This window comes from Rhinolophus sinicus, linkage group LG03 (genome assembly GCF_036562045.2).
Source record: "Rhinolophus sinicus isolate RSC01 linkage group LG03, ASM3656204v1, whole genome shotgun sequence".
NCBI lineage: Eukaryota > Metazoa > Chordata > Mammalia > Chiroptera > Rhinolophidae > Rhinolophus > Rhinolophus sinicus.
This window is the reverse complement of record NC_133753.1, coordinates 109381190-109403562: the sequence shown is the minus strand read 5'-3', so window position 1 is coordinate 109403562 and position 22373 is coordinate 109381190. Positions and strand designations below refer to the sequence as shown.

The following is a 22373-nucleotide window of genomic DNA, read 5'->3' as shown; positions in this document are numbered from 1 at the left end:
TGTTTTTGGCATAGTTTGTGAGACTCATCACGTTATAGAAACAACCCAAACCAATTATGTTGATCTTCAAACAGCCGAAGCAGAAAGTCCTTGAGGTGAGGTGTGCAACTCATTTAAGGGACATATATCACATGTTGAAATTGTTTCACAGAGCTGAGCAGAGAGAGTTTAATCATCACTCTCAAGACTTTTCTCCCAATTAGGTGAGAGGGAAAAGCCAGAGCCGGCAACAGCTTTTCCCAGGCAGGGGGAAGGGGAGGCAAGGCTCCTTCCTATATTCTTCTAAGGCAGCTCATTGGGGGTCCCCACTCGGTTCCGCCTGGCTTAGGTTGTATCTCCCGTGAGATATCTTACCCGTCTTTGGCTGCAAACCATCTTTTGGGGACCAGACCGAGAGACATAAGGTGTAAACACAAGGATGGAACAGAGTCCCAGAAAGGCACAGTCTCACAGACTCCTCTTTCCTTAAAGAAAGACACGGGGACAGTTGGCTAGGCTGTTGTGTGACTACACCAGGGCACTGCTAGCTCCTGGCAGCCGCTGCAGCTGGCAAGGATGTCTACCAGCAGAAGTAAGCAGTGTTTTTGTTCACCCTGTGAGCCTTTCTGGTGTATTTCTGCAGGGCTTGAGAGAATTTAGAAGTGCTGTGTCCTTTTCCCCTCCTCTACATGTAGACTGGCAGGAAAATATATTTGTGAATCTAGCTTCTCGGGAATAGCGACTCACAGGTTTTCTTTATTAAATCTTCCCTCCCAGAGGTGGTCATTTTTTGTGTCTCTATGTCTCTTGTGTCATTTGTCCTGACAAGTAAATACCACAATGACAGAAAGCCTTTGGCTTCCTTGGTTAAGCTGTAAAAAGACTTTTTGGTTTGAGTAGCTATTAAAATCCTACCATCAGTGGCCAGAGTATGGATCCTTTGAATTGGAAAAACTTCTAAATTGGAAAATGTGTTAGAGAACTCTCATAACAAAGCTGTTTTTTTTGGAACCTAAAGAAAGACCACATATTTAATACAAACAGATATAAGGAAATTTAACTATTCTTAAGCTTTTGAATTAGTTCTTCAGCTTCTTGGGTCTTAATAGATGCTAATGTCAACATTTGATTTAAAAAAGGCAGACAAGAAAATCAAGAGATGTGCAAATGTTAAAAATCTTTATGGAGATTTAAGATTTTGAGAACTGGTTTGTTGAAACCGGCTTTAAAGGATTTAATAACCAATCAGAAACTTGAGAAAAATGGAAGCTGATTTTTCTGTCTGATAGAAGTGAGAAAGTCTCACCATTACCTTGGGGCCCTCTGCAGAGTAGATCTGAAATGTAAACACAGCCCACAACTGCCCCAGGCCCACTGAGGTAAACAAAATAAAAATTTCAAAAGGGGCAGTTTTAACAATACAAGCCTCCCTCATCCAGCCTGGCTCCCCTTTTCCTGCTTCTTTAAAGACTGTGAAGCATAAATAAAACCCTGAGCACAATCCCCTTAGCAGTAGACAGGAAGACTCCATGCAAGAGCCTCACAAAACTTTACCTGCCACATGTGTTTAGCTTTTCCTGAATTACCTGTAAATCTCCCATTTTTACATCTAATGCCTAAGAGCCCACTGCCACCCTTGTCTAAAATGTCATATTTACCTGATTTCTCCTTGCTGTCTTTGGAAATTAATTTTTTGTGTGAATTCTAGGTGCTCGTGTGTTACAATTCTTGGTCTCTATCAGCAGTTGGGCAGAAGTTAGAAGGGGTGCGAGGCCTTTGTCTGCTTTCTGAATTTAGATCAGCAGAAAAAAATATCTGTGCAGCACCTTCTTGCACCTAGAGACTCTAGGGTTTTCTTTTTTTTTTTTTTTTTTTTTTTTTAATTAAATTTATTGCGGTGACAATTGTTAGTAAAATTACATAGATTTCAGGTGTACAATTCTGTATTACATCATCTATAAATCCCATTGTATGTTCATCACAACTCTAGGGTTTTCTTTATTCTTTCGTCCCAGAGATGTTCTTTGTTTCCTGTGTCTGTGTCTTGCGTGTCTTTTGCCCTAAGGAACTCCCACGGGGACAGAACACAGGCACAGGCTCCCATAAGCCTGTCCTTGGAGCCGGCCCCGCAGGCTGGGGAGTTAAGCGCTTCTCTCCAGACCAGCATCTGCGGAGACAAACTTTGCCGTGGGTCCCTCTCTAAAAATCTCTTCAGGTTTTTCTTTCCTTCTTGTTCTGTGTCCCGGGAGCTTGGCTTTGTGACCTAGGAAGCTAATCCTCTCCAGTCCCTATCATCGGCCAGGTGCACTTACTCCATTGGGCCTGGTGGCCAGTGGGATAAGCTGGGGTTCCCAGTGTGCCTCTGCCTGGCTGTGCCAGCTCCCAGGGGAGTGTGTGCTGAGGGGCCTCTGCCCATAAGGGGCATCTGTCCCCCGTGCCTTCCTTACCCGTTAGTGCTGGACAGATCCCGGTCCATTAGCACCTGCTGGGGACACAGATTAGTGGGTTTAGGGCTGGAGGTGCCTCCCTTTTTGTGGGAGACCTGAGACACCCTGTCCACCCCACCATCCCTACTGTCTGTGTGACGAAGGTCTGTGCTTTATCTGACTGTCTTTGGGGGTGACCCTTTGGCTGTGGGAGGGCTGCTTCCTCTGCACTCTGTGTGGAAGGGCCTCTGGCTTCCTGGCCTGAGCTGTAAAGAGGCTGGTTGGTGGTGTGTCACTATTTAGACCTCACTGTCCATGTACAGACGATGGGTCCTTGGAATGGGGAAAAGCTTCTAAAATGTGTTATAGAGCTCTTGTGACAACCAGCTGTTTTCTTGGTAAAACATCTTATTATGTTCTCTATAGTTATTAGTTATTACTAATTCTGTTAATTTGTGATCTCTGTCTGAAATGGTGTTTGATTGTGGTCAGATGTTTTCTAGTTCCGGATGGTGTTACCAATTTGTGATATTTGATTGGCTTTAACAAATTAAATGCTTATATAAACTAAGAAATAAAATAAAAACTAACCCAAACACTTTTCAGGATCAGATGATCTGGTGAAATATTTGATATTAAAGCTGGTTTTAGCGTGGTTTGATTACACAGTCGTGTCTTTGAAAATTATTAACCTAAAATACATTTTTTAACTGGGTTTATAAAAATAACTTTGTTATCCATGTTATAAACTGTGTCAAGAAAATAGCTTCGGTAATAATTGACTTTGAAATGTCTAAGTTTTAACTAATATGTAAAATAGATACAATTTAAAAAAATATTTAGGTAAACTTTTCAGTGATAATTATATTGTATATATACATTGAAAAGATTTTCTAGGTATCTTTGATAATTTGAAGCTTTAAAGTTTTGTTATCAAAATTCAGTGATGGATACTTATTGCATGTCTAGACCATTTTCAAATAGGAGAATAATGAAACACTAATTGCTGAACATAAATTTATCAACTTTTTGCTATTGTAGGGGAACTAAATATATTTGGGTGTATTAGTAAACATGTCTTCTGCCACATTTCAATTTTTTGTGTGTTATGGGGAAACATATTTCTAGAAATTATTAAATATGGTCATAATTATATCAATGTAAAGAATCCTGGTGGAACCGCACAATTGCTTGCTTAGTTTTCACTACAGATTAAGATGGACAATTGGATTGTTTCCGTGTCTTTGCTGCTGTGGACAGCGCTGCTGCGGATTCAGGTATTAACTTTTCACCCCTGTTTTCAACCTGTGTCTGTGGGGTATATTCCTAGAAGTGGATTTATTGAACCACATTGGGTGCTTTTTTTTTTGGTGCTGTGGAAATTTCAAAGCACTGTATGCAGAGGCCACACCATTTTAATATTTTTAAAGCAATGCTTTAGGGTTCTAATCTCTCTACATTGTTGCTGTGCCTTGTTAGTTTTAGTTTTCTGGATTGATAGCGAAAGGTAGTGTGTGTGAGGGGGGATCACACTGTGGTTTTCATTTGCATTTGCATCAGGACTGAGGATGTGGAACATCTTACTGTGCTTGTTGACCACTTGTATGTCTCATCTGGAGAAGTTCTAGTCAAGTCTATTTTACAATTTTAGTCGCTTGTCTTTTTATTCATGAGTTGTACAAGTTCTTTGTCTACTGTGGATAACAGACTCTTGTCAGATATATAATGTGTACCTATTTTCTTCCATTTTATGGGCTAATTTTTCACTTTCTGGGTAGCGCCTTTTGATGCACTTATGTTTTTAATTTTGAGGACAGCCAATTGGTCTATGTTTTTGTTGCTGATTTTATGTCGTGTGAATTCTAAGAAACCATTGCTAATCCAAGGTCATAAAAATGTATCTCCATGTTTTGTTCGATAGTTTATACTTTTACCTCCTATATGAAGCCCTTCATCTATTTTTAATTAATTTTTGTATGTGGTGAGAGGCTAGGGTCCAATTGTATTTCTCTTCATGTGGATGGCCAGTTGCCCAGCACCATTTGTTGGAAAGACCCTTCTTTACCCAATGTCATGTTGTCTGTCATGTATCAGAAATCAATGGACTTAGATGGTGGGGAGCTGCTGTGAGCCCTGCGGCCGCCCTCTGTGAATGGGCGCGCCCCGTCTGGCCCTGGCCCTGGCCCTGCGGCTCTCCTGGGAGTGAGGCACCGCCCTGCACAGGAGCGGCAAAATTGTGATCAAGTTCCTATTTGATATCAACTACAGAAAACTGACTATGAGGGACCCAGTCTGCTGAGCCCTGTAATGCACTAGATTATTTCTATCTATGACCCTATGAGGAACGTAGTATTCTGCCCCCTGTAGTTAAGGGAACTAGAGTTTGGAATTATTAAGTAATTTGCCCAATTTCACACAGCTAGTAATGGTGGAGCTTCAATTATAAAATAACTAGCAAGTGTGTCGCTGATCTCTATACGATAATGCCTGACACATGGCAGACGTCTTATAAAATTAGACCTTCTAATATAAAAAGTAAATATGCCCAAACATTGTTATTCTCTCCAGAGACAAAATCACTCAGACCTCCTTTGAATATTGTCTTCTGTTTACCTCCGTCATTGTGTTGATGTAATAACTTAAAAGGACACAGCTACTAAAATGAAATGAGAATTTCAATGGCAGACAGTAATTATGTTAACAAAAGAACAAGACAAACAAATGAGAAACAGAAACTCATAGACACAGACAATAGTTTAGTGGTTGCCAGAGGGTAACGGGGGGTGGGGGGTGGGCGGTGGGAGATGAAGGTAAGGGGGATCGAATATATGGTGATGGAAGGAGAACTGACTCTGGGTGATGAATACACAATGGGATTTATAGATGATGTAATACAGAATTGTACACCTGAAATCTATGTAATTTTACTAACAATTGTCACCCCAATAAATTTAATTTAAAAAAAAGAATTTAAAAAAAAAAAAAGAAAGTTATGTGGCTTGCCTGTTACATGCACCATCTAGTTTCCATTTCACAGTAAATCTGTTCATATGTATTAACTTCCTTCCACTTCGTGAGCTCAAAGTGACCTGTCCCAGGTTGCACAATGACAAGTAGAGGAGACTGGGTTCAAACCCAGATCACTTTGGCTCCAGAATCCAGAGGCTGCACTATTTTCTGCAAATGCTTCCTTCCTCCACATCTGGCTGAGGATCTTGGCAGTTTCCTCAGAGGAATGGGAAAGCCCTGAGGAGTTAAAGACCCCAGTATCACAGTCTCCAAAGCTAGAGGCTCATGGGGAGACAAAGTATCTTCTTTTTTTTTTTTAATTTTATTTTATTAAATTTATTGGGGTGACAATTGTTAGTAAAATTACATAGATTTCAGGTGTACAATTCTGTATTACATCATCTATAAATCCCATTGTGTATTCACCACCCAGAGTCAGTTCTCCTTCCATCACCATATATTTGATCCCCCTTACCCTCATCTCCCACCCCCACCCCCACCCCCTTACCCTCTGGCAACCACTAAACTATTGTCTGTGTCTATGAGTTTCTGTTTCTCATTTGTTTGTCTTGTTCTTTTGTTGTTTTTACCACATATCAGTGAAATCACATGGTTCTCTGCTTTTTCTGTCTGACTTATTTCACTCAGCATTACTCTCTCAAGATCCATCCATGTTGTCACAAATGGTCCTCTATCATCTTTTCTTACTGCCGAATAGTATTCCATTGTGTATATATACCACAACTTCTTTATCCATTCATCTATCGAAGGACATTTTGGTTGTTTCCATGTCTTGGCCACCATAAACAAAGCTGCAATGAACATTGGAGTACACGTGTCTTTAGGTATAAATGTTTTCAGATTTTTTGGGTAGATACCCAGGAGAGGGATTGCTGGGTCATATGGCAATTCTATTCGTAATTCTTTGAGGAACCTCCACACTGCCTTCCATCACAGCTGCACCAGTTGGCATTCCCACCAACAGTGTATGAGGGTACCATTTCTCCACAGCATCTTCAACACTTGTTACTATTTGTCCTGTTGATGATAGCCATTCTGGCTGGGGTGAGGTGATATCTCATTGTGGTTTTCATTTGCATTTCTCTGATGATTAGTGATGTTGAGCATTTTTTCATATGTCTATTTGCCATTTGTATGTCCTCTTTGGAGAAATGTCTCTTCAAGTCCTCTGCCCATTTTTCAATTGGGTTGTTTGTTTTTTTGTTGTTGAGTTGCATGAGTTCCTTGTATATTCTGGATACTAGCCCCTTATCGGAGGCACTGTTTGCAAAAATCTTCTCCCATTCAGTTGGTGGCCTCTTTATTTTGTCGATGGTTTCTTTTGCTGTGCAGAAGCTTTTTTTTTTTTTTTTTTAAATTTATTGGGGTGACAATTGTTAGTAAAATTACATAGATTTCAGGTGTACAATTCTGTATTACATCATCTATAAATCCCATAGTGTGTTCATCACCCAGAGTCACTTCTCCTTCCATCACCATATATTTGATCCCCCTTCCCCTCATCTCCCACCCCCCACCCTTACTTCCATTGCCTTTGGAGTCAAGTTCATAAAATGCTCTTTGAACCCAAGGTCCATAAGTTTAGTACCTATGTTTTCTTCTATACAGTTTATTGTGTCAGGTCTTATGCTTAAGTCTTTGATCCATTTTGAATTAACTTTGGTACATGGTGACAAATAGCAGTCCAGTTTCATTCTTTTGCACGTGGCTATCCAATTCTTCCAGCCCCATTTATTGAAGAGGCTGTCTTTGCTCCATTGTATGTTTTCAGCTTCTTTGTCAAAAATTATCTGTCCATATTTATGTGGTTTTATTTCTGGGTTCTCAATTCTATTCCATTGGTCTATGTGTCTGTTTTTCTGCCAATACCATGCTGTTTTGATTATTGTAGCCCTGTAGTACAAGCCAAAGTCAGGAAGTGTGATACCTCCATTATTGTTCTTTTTCCTTAAGATTGCTTTGGCTATTCGGGGTCTTTTGTGGTTCCAAACAAATCTGATGATTTTTTGTTCTATTTCTTTAAAATATGCCATTGGGATTTTGATGGGGATTGCATTGAATCTGTATATTGCTTTGGGTAATATGGCCATTTTAACTATGTTGATTCTTCCAATCCATGAGCACGGAATGTCTTTCCATTTCTTTGTGTCTTCTTCAATTTCTTTCAAAATGTCTTTCAAAAATGTCTTATAGTTTTCAGCATATAGGTCTTTCACATCCTTGGTTAAGTTTATTCCTAGGTATTTTATTCTTTTTGCTGCAATTGCAAAAGGAATTGTTTTTTGTATTTCTTTTTCTGAGATTTCATTGTTAGTATATAGGAAGGCAATGGACTTTTGTGCGTTGATTTTGTAGCCGGCAACTTTACTGTATTCGTTGATTGTTTCTAATAGCTTTTTGGTGGAGTCTTTAGGGTTTTCTATATATAGCATCATGTCATCTGCAAAGAGTGATAATTTAACTTCTTCATTCCCAATTTGGATGCCTTTTATTTCTTTCTCTTGCCTGATTGCTCTGGCAAGGACTTCCAACACTATGTTGAAAAGCAGAGGTGATAGGGGACATCCCTGTCGTGTTCCTGAACGTAGAGCAAAGGGCTTCAGTTTTTCTCCATTAATTATGAGATTAGCAGAGGGCTTGTCATATATGGCCTTTATTATGTTAAGGTATTTTCCTTCTATACCCATTTTATTAAGTGTTTTAATCATAAATGGATGTTGTATCTTGTCAAATGCTTTTTCTGCATCAATTGATATAATCATATGATTTTTGTCCTTTATTTTGTTTATGTGATGTATCACATTGATGGATTTGCGTATGTTGAACCACCCTTGTGTCCCGGGGATGAACCCCACTTGGTCGTGATGAATAATCTTTTTAATGCATTGTTGTATTCGATTTGCTAGAATTTTATTTAGGATTTTTGCATCGGTATTCATTAGAGATATTGGTCTGTAGTTTTCTTTTTTTGTGCTGTCCTTACCAGGTTTTGGTATCAGGGTAATGTTGGCCTCATAAAATGAGTTAGGGAGTACTGTCTGTTCTTCAATTTTTTGGAAGAGTTTGTGCAGAATTGGTATTAGATCCTTTTTGAAGATTTGGTAGAATTCACTAGTGGAGCCATCTGGTCCCGGACTTTGCTTTTGGGAAGGTTTTGGATGACTGATTCAATTTCGTTACTGGTGATCGGTCTGTTTAGATTTTCCAGTTCTTCATGGTTCAGCTTTGGAAGGCTATATGTTTCTAAGAACTTATTCATTTCTTCTAGGTTGTTGAATTTGGTGGCATATAGTCCTTCATAGTATTCTTGGATGATCCTTTGTATTTCTGTGGTGTCCGTGATAACTTCCCCTTTTACGTTTCTGATTTTGTTAATCAGTGTCTTCTCTCTTTTTATCTTAGTAAGTCTAGCCAAGGGTTTGTCAATTTTGTTAATCTTTTCAAAGAACCAGCTCTTTGTCACATTAATTTTTTCTATTGTCTTTTTGTTCTCTATTTCATTTAGTTCTGCTCTAATTTTTGTTATTTCCTTTCTTCTGCTGACCTTGGGTTTTACTTGTTCTTCTTTTTCTAGTTCTTTAGGTGTAACATGAGGTTATTTAATTGGGAGTTTTCTTATTTCTTGAGATAGACCTGTAATGAGATAAATTTCCCTCTTACAACTGCTTTCACTGCATCCCAAAAATTTTGGTAGGATGTATTTTCATTGTCATTTGTTTCTATGTATCTTGATCTCTCCTCTAATTTCTTCTTTGACCCAGTCCTTCTAAATCTCCATGTTTTTGTGTTTTTTCCCGCTTTCTTTTTACAGTTGATATCCAATTTCAAAGCCTTGTGATCAGAGAATATGCATGGTATGATTTCAGTCTTCTTAAATTTGTTGAGACTGATTTTATGTCCCAATATATGGTCTATCCTTGAGAATGTTCCGTGTACACTAGAAAAGAATGTATAGTCTGATGTTTTAGGATGAAGTGCTCTATAAATGTCAATTATGTCCATTTCATCTAATGTGTCATTTAGGGCTACTATTTCGTTATTTATTTTCTGTTTGGATGATCTATCCATAGCTGTCAATGATGTATTTAAGTCCCCTAGTATAATTGTGTTTTGGTCAATTTCTCCCTTTAGTTCTGTTAGTAGTTGCTTGGTGTATTTCGGTGCTCCCTGATTGGGGGCATAAATATTGATGACTGTTATGTCTTCTTGTTGTACAGTCCCTTCACCATTATGAAATGTCCATCTTTGTCTCTTGTTATCTTTTTCACCTTGAAGTCTGTTTCATCTGATATCATTATGGCTACACCTGATTTTCTCTGGGTACCATTTGCTTGGAGTGTCAATTTCCACCCTTTCACTTTGAGTCTATGCTTGTCCTTGTAGCTGAGATGTGTCTCTTGGAGACAGCATATGGTTGGGTTTAGTTTTTTGATCCAATCTGCTACTCTGTGCCTTTTTATTGGTGAGTTCAGTCCATTTACATTTAGGGTGATTATTGATATGTGAGGATTTCCTGTCATTCTATCTTTAGTTTTCTGGTAAGGCTGTGTCTCCATTGTTTCTTTGCCTTTTTGTTGTTGTCTATTATTTCTGTGTGGTGGTATTCTATGATGTTTCCCTCTGTTTCTTCTTTTATTTCAGTATATATTTCAGTTCTGGATTTATTTTGAGTGGTTACCCTTAAGTTTATGTAAAAGAAAGTTTGATATTTAGAGTATTCCATTTTCTTCAGCACGCTTACTTTCTCCATTCCCATATTCCGGTTCAGGCCTTTACTCGTCCCCTTTTTGAGTTTTGGTTGCCACAAATTGTCCCTGTTGATGGTGGTCGAATAGCCTCCTTTAGTATTTCTTGTAGTGCAGGTCGTGTATTAGAAAATTCCTCAGCTTCTGTATGTCTGGAAAGGTCTTTATTCCTCCTTCATATCTAAAGGATATCTTTGCTGGATATATTATTCTTGGCTCATGATTTCTCTCTTTCAATAGTTTGAATATTTGGTTCCACTCCCTCCTGGCTTGTAGAGTTTCTGCTGAAAAATCTGATGATAATCTAATGGGCTTTCCTTTGTAAGTTACCGTCTTCTTTTCCCTGGCTGCCTTGAGGATTCTTTCTTTGTCGTTGATTTTAGACAGCTTCAATACAATGTGCCTTGGAGAAGGCCTGTTGGGATTGAGGTAACTAGGTGTTCTATTTGCTTCTTGGATTCGAGGGTCCAGTTCTGTCCACAGATTTGGGAAGTTCTCATCGACAATTTGTTTGAATATATTCTGTGTTCCCTTCTCTCTTTCTTCTCCTTCTGGTATGCCTATTATTCTTATATTGCTCTTTCTGATGGAGTCAGAAAGTTCTTGTAGAGTTCTTTCATTTCTTTTAAGTCTCAAGTCTCTTTCTTCTTTTATCTGTGTCATTTCCAGGTTTCTATCTTCGATGTCACTGATTCTTTGCTCCATCTGGTGAACTCTACTACCTAAGCTGGTTATTTCATTCTTAATTTCTTCTATTGAGTTCTTAATCTCCAGAAATTCTATTTGGTTCTTTTTTAAGATTTCAATCTCTTTCGTAAAATACCCATGCTGTAGTTTGATTGAGTTTCTGAGTTCATTTAACTGCCACTGTGTTTTCTTGTATCTCGCTGAGTTTTTTCAGAACTTCATCTTGAATTCTCTGTCATTTATGTCACATTTTTCTGTATTTTTAAGTGCCTTCTCTGGAGATTTTTCACTTTCTTTCTGAGCTATCTTGTTGCCTTCGTTATTCATGGTGATAAGTGGTTTACTATTTCTCTTCCTAGACATCTACAGGAGTGACTTCTGCAACAGGTTGATAGGAAGAGGTCTTTCTTTTGTTTTCCAGAACTTGTTGGTAGAATGTTTTATTATTTCTCAACTGCAATTTATTTTTCTTCTCCCACACGGTAGTGCTGTTTTCCTGCACTATTCCTGCTTCTCACACAATGGGGGGATTCTTTGGGAGACGGGTTTCTCCTCTGTTAATAGTTCGTCTAGGTCACAGGGCGCAGTGTCCCGGTGGGTATGCAGAGAGCTTTTGATGTGCCAAAGCTCTTCCAGCTCCTGATTCAGAGCCCATATGTTTCAGCAGTTCTGTTTACTCCTGCAGGGATCCGCCCAGATAGGTGGGGCCAAGGGCGGGGTGAGTTGTGAGAGGTGGCCCAGAGCAATGGCGGCGAGCACCACCACAGCCGGTCCTGCTTCCACAGCTCCCTGTCTGTCATACAGGGTGTCAGGCAGGGTCTCTAGTCCCACTCCCCACATAGGAACGTAGGACATGGTGAGGCCCAAAAGGAACACCCACAGAGCCATAGATAGGGGCGTCATACCACTATAGTCTCGCTAGAAGCTGGGTAGGTGACACAGGAAGCAGGAGCCACACTACCCACCACCTGCCGTCCACTTCTCTCTGCCAACCAACCTGACTTGCTAGCTGCAATCTGCCATGCTAACTGCAATCTGCGCTTGCTGTCTCTTTCTCCCACCGTCTCTTGCCACCATCTTCTTGCTAGCCTGCATTTTCTCTGCTAGCGTAGCCATGGCAGTTATACTAGTGGCCAATGGTTCTCTGGTTACAGCTGATGGACAACTAGCCACAGCTGATGGCCATCCAATCACAGTTGATGGCCATTTACTACCTGAGCCAGCACCTTTCCTCGTGAGGCCGAGAGCGTGGAAACGGTACACCTGGCTCTGTCCCCACAGCTGTGAATCTGTGTCTGGGAACCACAGTTCTCAGAACTGCAAATATTCTGTTATTTTGATCTGACACTGCTACTGTTGCAGTTCTAGCACTGGGCAGATGGGGGTGGGGCAAGCTCTGGGAAAGCAGGGAGGGGGTGGCTAATCTCGTGCCTAAGGCTTCCATTCTCTGCTCTGCAGTGAGGGCTTAAACCACCGTTTTCAGTCTTCTTCCCTCAGTCTTTGCTCTGAGGTCTCTGCTGTGAGCGTTGGGTTCAGCCGTGTTATATGCTGTCTCCTGAGCCTTGTGGGCCATAAGCGGAGCCCTAGCAGTCTGAGTTTTTCCCTCTCCCACAGCTGTGGGAGTTCCAGGATGCAGTGAGCTTGGAGCACTGAGCTAGGTCTGCACCCTGCGCCCTGCGCCCACGTGGGCCTATCTCCACTCTTCTCCCTTTCCTCCTTCCCCGCTCATGCAATTTGCCCATCTTTAGGTTATTTCTATAGTGTGCCTCTTAGTCTTAACTCTCTGCTCTCCAGGGAGTCGTTTGTGGAGTTATGATTGTTCAATTTGTTGTAAATTCCAGGGGAGATTTCAAGAGGCTCACCTCATGCTGCCATTTTTATTAAACTACTAGATTTTTTTTTTAAGCAACCATACTTGTATACTGGAGCCACAGGCAGTGCTTTGTAAAAGGATTTCTGTGGCTAATCAACCCTTTTTACACTGTGTTATAGATTTCTTTGATTGTATTTTTGCAAATACTTATTGAGTATCAACTCTATGCTAGTCTTTGTTCTAAATGTTGAGGATACAGCAGCTAAGAAGATAGTCTAGTTAAGGTACCTGATTTCAAGGAGTTCACATTCTAGTTGGGAGACACATACAACAAGCAGGCAAATTTTTTAAATTAATAGAATTTTTTTTAATTTAATGGGGTGACAATTGTTAGTAAAATTACATAGATTTCAGGTGTACAATTCTGTATTACATCATCTATAAATCCCATTGTGTGTTCACCACCCAGAGTCAGTTCTCCTTCCATCACCATATATTTGATCCCCCTTACCCTCATCTCCCACCCCCCACACCCCTTACCCTCTGGTAACCACTAAACTATTGTCTGTGTCTATGAGTTTCTGTTTCTCATTTGTTTCTCTTGTTCTTTTCTTGTTTTTAGTTTATATACCACATATCAGTGTAAAGTCTATGAAGACAATCTCACAGAAAGATAGGATCAAGAGTGATAGGGCTCCACAACATAGACAATGGTAAGAGAGGCCTATTTCTTACGTTCTTTGTCCTTTTTTATACTGGTGCAACCCTGAGTCTGGAATGTTTCAGAGCCAGCCTTCATTTTATAAAAATTTATAATTTCTTCTTCCAATTGTCTTTTTTCCTCCTCAAGTTTTATTGTCTCCTCTTGTTGGACTCTTTTAAGTTGCTCAAACTTGTCCTGTAGCTGTGAAACAAATATGCATTTATGACTCAAAGCACACTATTGTGGCACATCTCCAGGAACATGCTTGTTTTTTTTCCTAGTTATCAAACATGTTAATCATCAGAGTAGAGCTTGATCTTAATAACAATTTCTTTTTTTTTTACTGTTATTGCTCCCCTATCCTGCAACCCCAACATTCTTTTTTAATAACAATTTAAAAATTTTATGTTTAATCATTTTATGTCTTCATCAATTGAATTTTAGGTGTCCCCAAGGAGCCAAATATAATAAAATCCACAACTATAAAACACTTTGCTTTTTCTAATGAGGTACAATTTCACTCTACATTTCCCCACAAATCTCTTCGAGTAAAATTTGATAGATTCGTGTTCACTAAACATATATACATGAAATTATAGCATGGATCTTGAAACACTTGTTGAGACTTTAATAGATAAAGACCTTTTGAAAGAAAGTTATAATTTTCTTGTTGAGTGAAATTAGCATAATTACAGAAACAAAAATCTTCAAGGACCTTATTTAGTTAATTTTTATTTATTTGTCAGGTCTTATTTAATCTGTGGGATTTACAATAAATCCAATTAGTCCGATAAAAGACATGATATCACCTTGGATTCCATCAGAGATTGGCTTGGGTCTTTAACATAATTTTATTCAACAACATAAAGACTGCTTGTATGTACCAGAGGAGGTACGTGTTTGAAAGCTATCACTTGTATGTCATAAAACTATAGAGGGCAAGTGTCATGCAGGGAGTCAAGCAGGGTCTCTGGTATGGCTCCCCACATAAGAACGCAGGACATGGTGAGGCCAAAAAGGAACACCCACGGAGCCATAGACAGGGGAGCCATACCACTATACTCTCGCTGGCGGGTTGGAGACACAGGAAGCAAGAGCCACAGAATCTGCAATCCACACTCTGCCTCACTCTGTGCTTGCTAGCGTAGCCACAGCAGTTAAATCAGAAGCTAATGGCTAACCAACAACAGCCAATGGCCAACTAGTCACAGCTGATGACCATCTACTATCTGAGCCAGCACCTTTCCATGTGAGGCTGAGAGCCTAGAAAATGCTCTCTGGGGCTCTGTCCCCACAGCAACGTTATTTGCAGTTTAACTTTTTTGAAAAACAAATAGGCTAGGGGATTCCACTGCCATAATATTAATCAGCTGGTGTATATGGTGGTGAAAAACACAGTATTAACACCAGTGGTTTTAAACTCTAGGTGTCCATTAGAATTATTCAGTGATCTTGCAAATCTCCCAATGTTCAGGCTGCACACAGATTAATTACATCAGACTATCTGGAGATGAAATCCAGGCACCCATGCTTTACAAAAAAATCCCCAGGTGATTTTAGTGAGCAGCAAATGTTGAGATCTGTGCTTCAAAATAAATTTTTTTTGGTTTCCTGGAGTAAGATGTCTCTTGGAATTACATCTTCAGCCCTGAGAAACAAATAATCATCTGGACACAATAGCAAGAAGAATTGGAAATGCTGGGGATATGAGAATGTAGTAACTGTAAGTGACAGCAAAAATCATTGAGAAAATGTTTAACTTAAAGGTGGGAGGGTGAACGTGGAAGTCAGAGAAAGCTAAACCTCATCTTAATATATAAATACTTCAAATATCAACTACTCTGGTGAAAAGTTTGAAGTTTTCCCCCAACTCAGGTAAAAGACAGAGATGTGCCCTCTCTCCACTCATTTTCACCATTGTACTAGAATTATTTAGTAATGCAATGAAGTAACAGGACATAAAAGGTATACAGATTGGGAAGGAGGACATAAAACTGTCTTTTCCACGGATAACATGATCAACAATGTAGAAAATCCAAAAAAATTGCCAAAAAACCTCCTGGAACTAAGAAAAGATTATAGCAAGGTTGCAGGATCCAAGCTTAATACACAAAGATTAATTGCTTTTTTATATACCAGTAATGAACAGTAGAATTTGAAATTAAAACACAATACCAATTGTATTAGAACCCCCAAAAATGAGATACCTTGGTATAAACCTAACAAAAGTATACAAGATATATATGAGGAAAACTATAAAACTTTGATTTTAAAAAAATCAGAGAACCGTGGAGAGATAGTCCATATTCATGAATTAAAAAGATTTAATATTGTGAAGATGTCAATTCTTTCCATATAATCTAGAGATTCAATGCAATCCAAATCTAGATTCCAGAAAGTTATTTTATGGATATGGACAAGCTGATTCTAAAGTTTATGTGGCAAAACCAAAGGTCCAGAATATCCACCACAATATTGAAGGAGAACAAAGTTGGAGGACTGATGTCACCCAACTTTAAGACTGACTATAGTAATCTGACTAAAATTACAGTGATCAAGATAATATGATATTGGTAAAAGAATATAAAAATAGATCGGTGGGGACAGAGCCCCAAAGAGCAGTTTCCAGGCTCTCGGCCTCACATAGAAAGGTGCTGGCTCAGGTAGTAAATGGCCATCAACTGTGATTGCATGGCCATCAGCTGTGGCTAGTTGGCCATCAGCTGTAACCAGTGAGCCATTGGCCACTAATATAACTGCTGTGGCTACACTAGCGGAAAATGGGGGCTAGCAAGAAGATGGTGGCTGAGCTAACAAGAGCAGATTGCAGAGAGGTGGATGCCACCAGAGAGAATATAGTGATATGACTCCCCTACTTATGGCTCCGTGGGTGTTCCTTTTTGGCCTCACCATATCCTGCATTCTTATGTGGGGAGTGGGACCAGAGGCCCTGCAGGCTGCCCTGCAGGACACATGGTATAGTCGGCAGGATGTGGTGCCGGCCAAGGCTCTCCGAAGAGTGGTGGAGAGGTTTGTGTGTATGAACACTCAGTCTCTAGAAGACCAGGAGGAGCAGCTGCCTGAGAGCTGGACCCCCATGAAGGGGTGGGAAGACGTGGACGGTTCCCCAACCATCATAGGCCGGAGAAAGTGAAGGTCATTGCAGTCCTGTGGGCTAGGAAGAGCTTGCTGACGCAGCCCGGATACAGGACTTGTAGTCCCAGGAGGAAACGCTTGCTGAGTCCTCCGTGGGAGATGAGGGTGAGGTCAAGGTCATCCCTCAGCCCCAGGACAGCCCTGGCGAATGACTATGGACTATGGGGAATTGCCTTCTATCCCTAATTTAATGGACCGCTTTACTGTTTGCTTGGGAATGTACCACCATGTAGTTGAACTGGCGGATGTTTGCTTTGTGTCTTGACCGGCCGCCATCAAGAATATGTAAGCACCTTGACTGTGAGTCGCTGTTGTTCCAGCACAGTACCCTGAGCAGCCCAGAGAGAGTGGCAGTGCCATGAAAAACCCTGGTTGTGCCTGGGGAGACTGGTGGTACCCTAAGAAACCCAATAAGTCTGGTTGTGCCCAGAAGTACTGGTGGTGCCCTGAGAAACCCTGGTTGTGTCCAGAGAGCCTGGCTGTGTCTAGGATATTGCATTCACCTCCAGGTTCCTCACACAGGGCCCCTCTCAGAAGATACTTGTCACGTAGATTGTGAGGTGAGAGCCTGTAGGGGTGGAGTGTGGGGACAGAGTCCCAAAGAGCAGTTTCTAGGCTCTCGGCCTCACATAGAAAGGTGCTGGCTCAGGTAGTAAATGGCCATCAACTGTGATTGCATGGCCATCAGCTGTGGCTAGTTGGCCGTCAGCTGTAACCAGTGAGCCATGGGCCACTAATATAACTGCTGTGGCTACGCTAGCGGAAAATGGGGGCTAGCAAGAAGATGGTAGCTGAGCTAACAAGAGCAGATTGCAGAGAGGTGGATGCCACCAGAGAAAATATAGTGATATGACTCCTCTACTTATGGCTCCGTAGGTGTTCCTTTTTGGCCTCACCATATCCTGCATTCTTATGTGGGGATTGGGACCAGAGGACCCGCAGACTGCCCTGCACGACAAGATTTATGCAACAAAATAGCCTAAAAATAGATGCACATAGGTATGGTAAATTAACTAAGAAGCAAAGGCCATCACTGGAGTGAAAATAATCAATTCAACAAGTGGTGCTGGAACAACTGAACATTCACATGCAAAAATATGAATCTAGACACACACTTACACGCTTCATAAAAACTATTAACAACACAAATGGATCATAGACCTAAATGTAAAATGCAAAACTATAAAACTCCTAGAACATAATAAAGCAGAAAACCTAGATGACCTTGGATATGATGATGTGTATAGATATAACTGTAGACACAACCCATGAAAGACACAATTGATATGCAGGGATTTGTAAAATTATTCTTTTTTCTGCCGAAGAAAATGTTAGTAAAATTATAAAAGAACCAAAAACTGGCAAAAATATTTGTAAAAGAGAGAGGTGACATAGGAATGTCATGCAGAATATACAAACAGCTCTTAAAATTCAGCAATAAGAAAACAACAACCTGATTAAAAATGGATCAAATAGCTTAGCAGACATCTCCCCAAAGAAGACAGACAGATGGCAAATAAGCACACAATAATATTCCCCATCAGGAAAAAGCAAATTCAAACAACAATGAGATACCATGACACACCTATTAGACTTGCCAAAATTCAAAACACAACCAACAACAAATGTTGGTGAGGATGTGGAGCAAAGGAAATGCTCATACAATGTTGGTGAGAATGTGTTGTAATCCAAAAAAGGTTAGTAAGAAAAAAGCCTTTAATCCCATTCATTTGTTTTTGCTTTTACTTCCCTTCCTTTGAGGTCAAATTCCTAAAATCCTCTTTGAACCCAAGGTCTATAAGTTCGCTATACCTATGTTTTCTTCTATGCAATGTATTGTTTCTGGTATTATGTTTAGGCCTTTGATCCATTTTGAGTTAATTTTGGTACATGGTGCAGCCTATATGGAAGGCAGTATGGACGTTCCTCAAAAAATTACAAATAGAATTACAAACTAAATCAACAATTTCTCATTTGGTATATACCCCAAAAAATCTGAAAACATTTATTTCGTTGCCTCTTTATTTACAGTGGCCAAGACATGAAAACAACCAAAGAGTCCTTCGATAGATGATTGGATAAAAAATATGTGGTATATATACATCATGCAATACTATTCTGCCATAAGAAAAGGCAAAATACTGCCATTTGCAATAACATGGATATGTCTTGAAATTATTATGCTGGCCAAAATAAGTCATACAGAAAAAGCAGAGAACCATATGACTTTACTGATATGTGGGTTATAAAACTGAAAGCAACAAAGAAAAAAGACCAAGAAATGAAAAAAACAAAACTCATAGACAATAGTTTAGTGGTACCAGAGGGTAAGGGGGAAGGCGGATGGTGGATGAGGGTAAATGGGATCAAATATATGGTGATGGAAGGAGAACTGACTCTGGGTGGTGAAACACAATGTGATATATAGATGATGTATTACAAAATTTTTCCCTTGAAACATATGTGATTTTATTAACAATTGTGACCCTAATAAACTTTTAAAAAAGAAAAAAATTAAAAAGAAGAAAGAAGAAAAAGACAACTTGCTACTGAAATTCAGAAATCAACTCACAGCACAAGTACGGATAACTTGTGACAAGCAAAAAACTTAAAAAATGAAGGAAGAAAAAAAGAAAACACAAACATAAAAGGGGAGAGAGTAAAGGTCTGAAACTGCAAATGGGAATGGAGATAAGACACATGATGAAGAAAAAAGATTACTGTATCTATGAAACTTCCTTTCAATTAAACTTAATGAAAACAGCTCAAAAACAAGAAATCCAGATCGGAAAAATATAACTTAAAAAAAGAAGAAATGTAGGGGAAAACGTAGAATACCACCACACTGAAATAAAAGACAGCAACAAAAAGGCAAAGAAACAATGAAGACACCATCCTATAAAAAAAAAAATACAATGGTAGGAAATACTCATATATCAATAATCACTCTAAATGTAAATGGACTGAAGTCATCAATGAAAAGTCAAAGAGTAGCACATTGAATCAAAACATTAAAGCCTAACCATATGCTGCCTCCAAGAGACACATCTCAGCTACAAGGACAAGCATAGATTCAAAGTCTATGGAAATTGACACTCCACACAAATAGTATTCAGAGAAAGGGTGGAAATTGACACTCCACACAAATAGTATTCAGAGAAAAGCAGGTGCGGCTATACGGATATCAGATGAAAGAGACTTCAAGATAAAAGAGGTAAAAAGAGACCAAGATGGACACTTCATAATGATAAAGGGGATTATACAACAAAAAGACATAACAGTCATCAATATTTATGCCCCCAATCATGGAGCACCAAATACACAAAGCAATTACTAACAGAACTAAGGGAGAAATTGACCAAAACACAATAGTAGGAGACCTAAAAACATCATTGACAGCTATGGATAGATCATCCAAACAGAAAATAAAGAAAGAAATAGGAGCCTTAATTGACACATTAGATGAAATGGACTCAATTGATATTTATAGAGCACTTCATCCTAGAACATCAGAATATAGATTATTTTCTAGTGTACATGGAACATTCTCAAGGATAGACCACATATTGGGACATAAAACTAACCTCAGCAAATTTAAGAAGACTGAAATCATACCTCTGATCACAAGGCTTTGAAATTGGATACCGATTGCAAAAAGAAAGCAGGGAAAACCACAAATATGTGCAGTTTAAACAACATAATTTAAAGAACGACTGGAAAATAAGAAATAAGAGGAGAGCTCAAAAGATACACAGAAACAAATTAGAATGAAAATACATCCTACCAAAATTTTTGCGATGTTGCAAAAGAGTTTTAAGAGGGAAATTTATATCATTACAGGCCTATCTCAAGAAAGAAGAAAAATCCCAGATAAATAACCTCATGTTACACTTTAAAGAAGTAGAAAAAGAAGAACAAATGAAACCCCAAATCAGCAGAAGGAAGGAAACAATAAAAATCAGAACACAACTAATTGAAACAGAGAACCAAAAACAATAGAAAAAATTAATGCAACAAAGCGCTGGTTCTTTGAAAAGATTAATAAAATTTACAAACATTGGCTAGAGTCACTAAGATAAGAAGATAAAAGACACAAATAAACAAAACCAGAAATGAAAAAGGAGAAGTTACCACATATAGGACAGAAATACAAAGGATCATCCAAGAATATTATGAAGGATTACATGCCACAAAATTCAATAACCTAGAAAAAATAGACCTGTGCTTAGAAACATATAGCCTTCCTAGGCTGAATAATGAAGAATTGAAAAATCTAAATAGACTGATCAACAGTAAAGAAATTGAATCTGTCATCTGAAACCTTCCCAAAAGCAAAAGTCCAGGATGAGACAACTTCACTAATGAATTCTACCAAACATTCAAAAAGGATCTAATACCTGTCTTATTCAAAGTCTTCCAAAAAATTGAAGAGACAACTCCCTAACTCATTTTCTGAGGCCAACATTACCCTGATACCAAAACCTGGTAAGGATAACCCACAAAAAAGAAAAGTACAGACCAAAACTTTGATGAATACAGATGTAAAGGTCCTAAACCAAATTCTAGCAAATCAAATGCAACAGGGCATTAAAAAGATTATAAATCACGATCAAGTGGGGTTTATCCCAGGGTCACAAGGATGGTTTAATATACGTAAATCAATCAATGTGATACTCCACATAAACAAAATAAAAGACAAAAATTACATGATTTTATTAATAGATGCAGAAAAGGCATTTGACAATATACTACACACATTTATGGTTAAAACATTTAATACAATGTGTATAGAAAAAACATTAACATAATGGTCATATATCACAAACCCTCAGAAAATATCATAATTAATGGTAAAAAACTGAAGCACTTCACTCTACATTCAGGAAAAAGACAGGGTTGTGCCCTATAACAACTGATATTCTGGAAGCATATACTGGAAGTTCTAGCCAAAGCAATAAGGCAAGAGAAAGAAATAAATGTCACCCGAGTTGGGAATGAAAAAGTTAAATTGTCACCTTTTTCAGGTGGCTAGACGCTATATATAGAAAACACTAAAGATTCCACCAAAAAGCTATTAGAAACAATAAACAAATACAGTCAAGTCACCAGCTACAAAATCAACATACAAAAATCCATGGCATTCCTATATACTAACAATAAAATCTCAGAAAAATAAATAAAACAATTTCTTTTGCATTTGAACAAAAAAATAAAATACCTAAGATTAATAAACATAACCAAGGATGTGAATGACCTATACACTGAATACTATAGGACATTTTTAAAAGAAATTAAAGAAGACAAAAAGAAATGGAAAGATATTCCATGTTCATGGATTGGAAGAATCAACATAGTTAAAATGGCCAAATTATCCAAAGCAATATACAGATTTAATGCAATCCCCATCAAAATTCCAATGGCACTTTTTATAAAAGAAATAGAACAAAAAAATCATCAAATTTTTTTGGAACCACAAAAGAACCCAAATAGCCAAAGCAATCCTAACAAAAAGAACAATGCTGAAGGTATCACACTCCCTGACTTCCAGCAGTACTGCAGGACAACAATAATCAAAACAGCAAGGTACTGGCAGAGAAACAGGCACACAGACCAATGAAATAGAACTGAAAACCCAGAAACAAATCTACATAAATATGGACAGATAATTTTCGACAAAGAAGCTAAAAACACACAAGGAGGAAGAGACAGCCTCTTCAATGAATGGTACTGGGAGATTGGAAAGCCACATGCAAAAGAATGAAACTAGACTGCTATCTGTCATTGAGTACCAAAATTAACTCAAAATGGATCAAAGACCTAAACATAAAACCTGA

General features: G+C 38.8%; 1 protein-coding gene across 1 annotated transcript in view; it reads right to left on the bottom strand.

Moving 5' to 3' along the window:
- Nucleotides 1-13404: 13404 nt before the first annotated feature.
- The window catches only part of SEPTIN14 (septin 14), a 45821-nt gene continuing 36852 nt past the window's right edge, over nucleotides 13405-22373 (bottom strand). Inside the window, exon 8 of the mRNA XM_074326717.1 lies at nucleotides 13405-13584. Coding sequence (XP_074182818.1) covers nucleotides 13405-13584 — 180 coding nt within the window. The remainder of the gene's footprint in view (nucleotides 13585-22373) is intronic.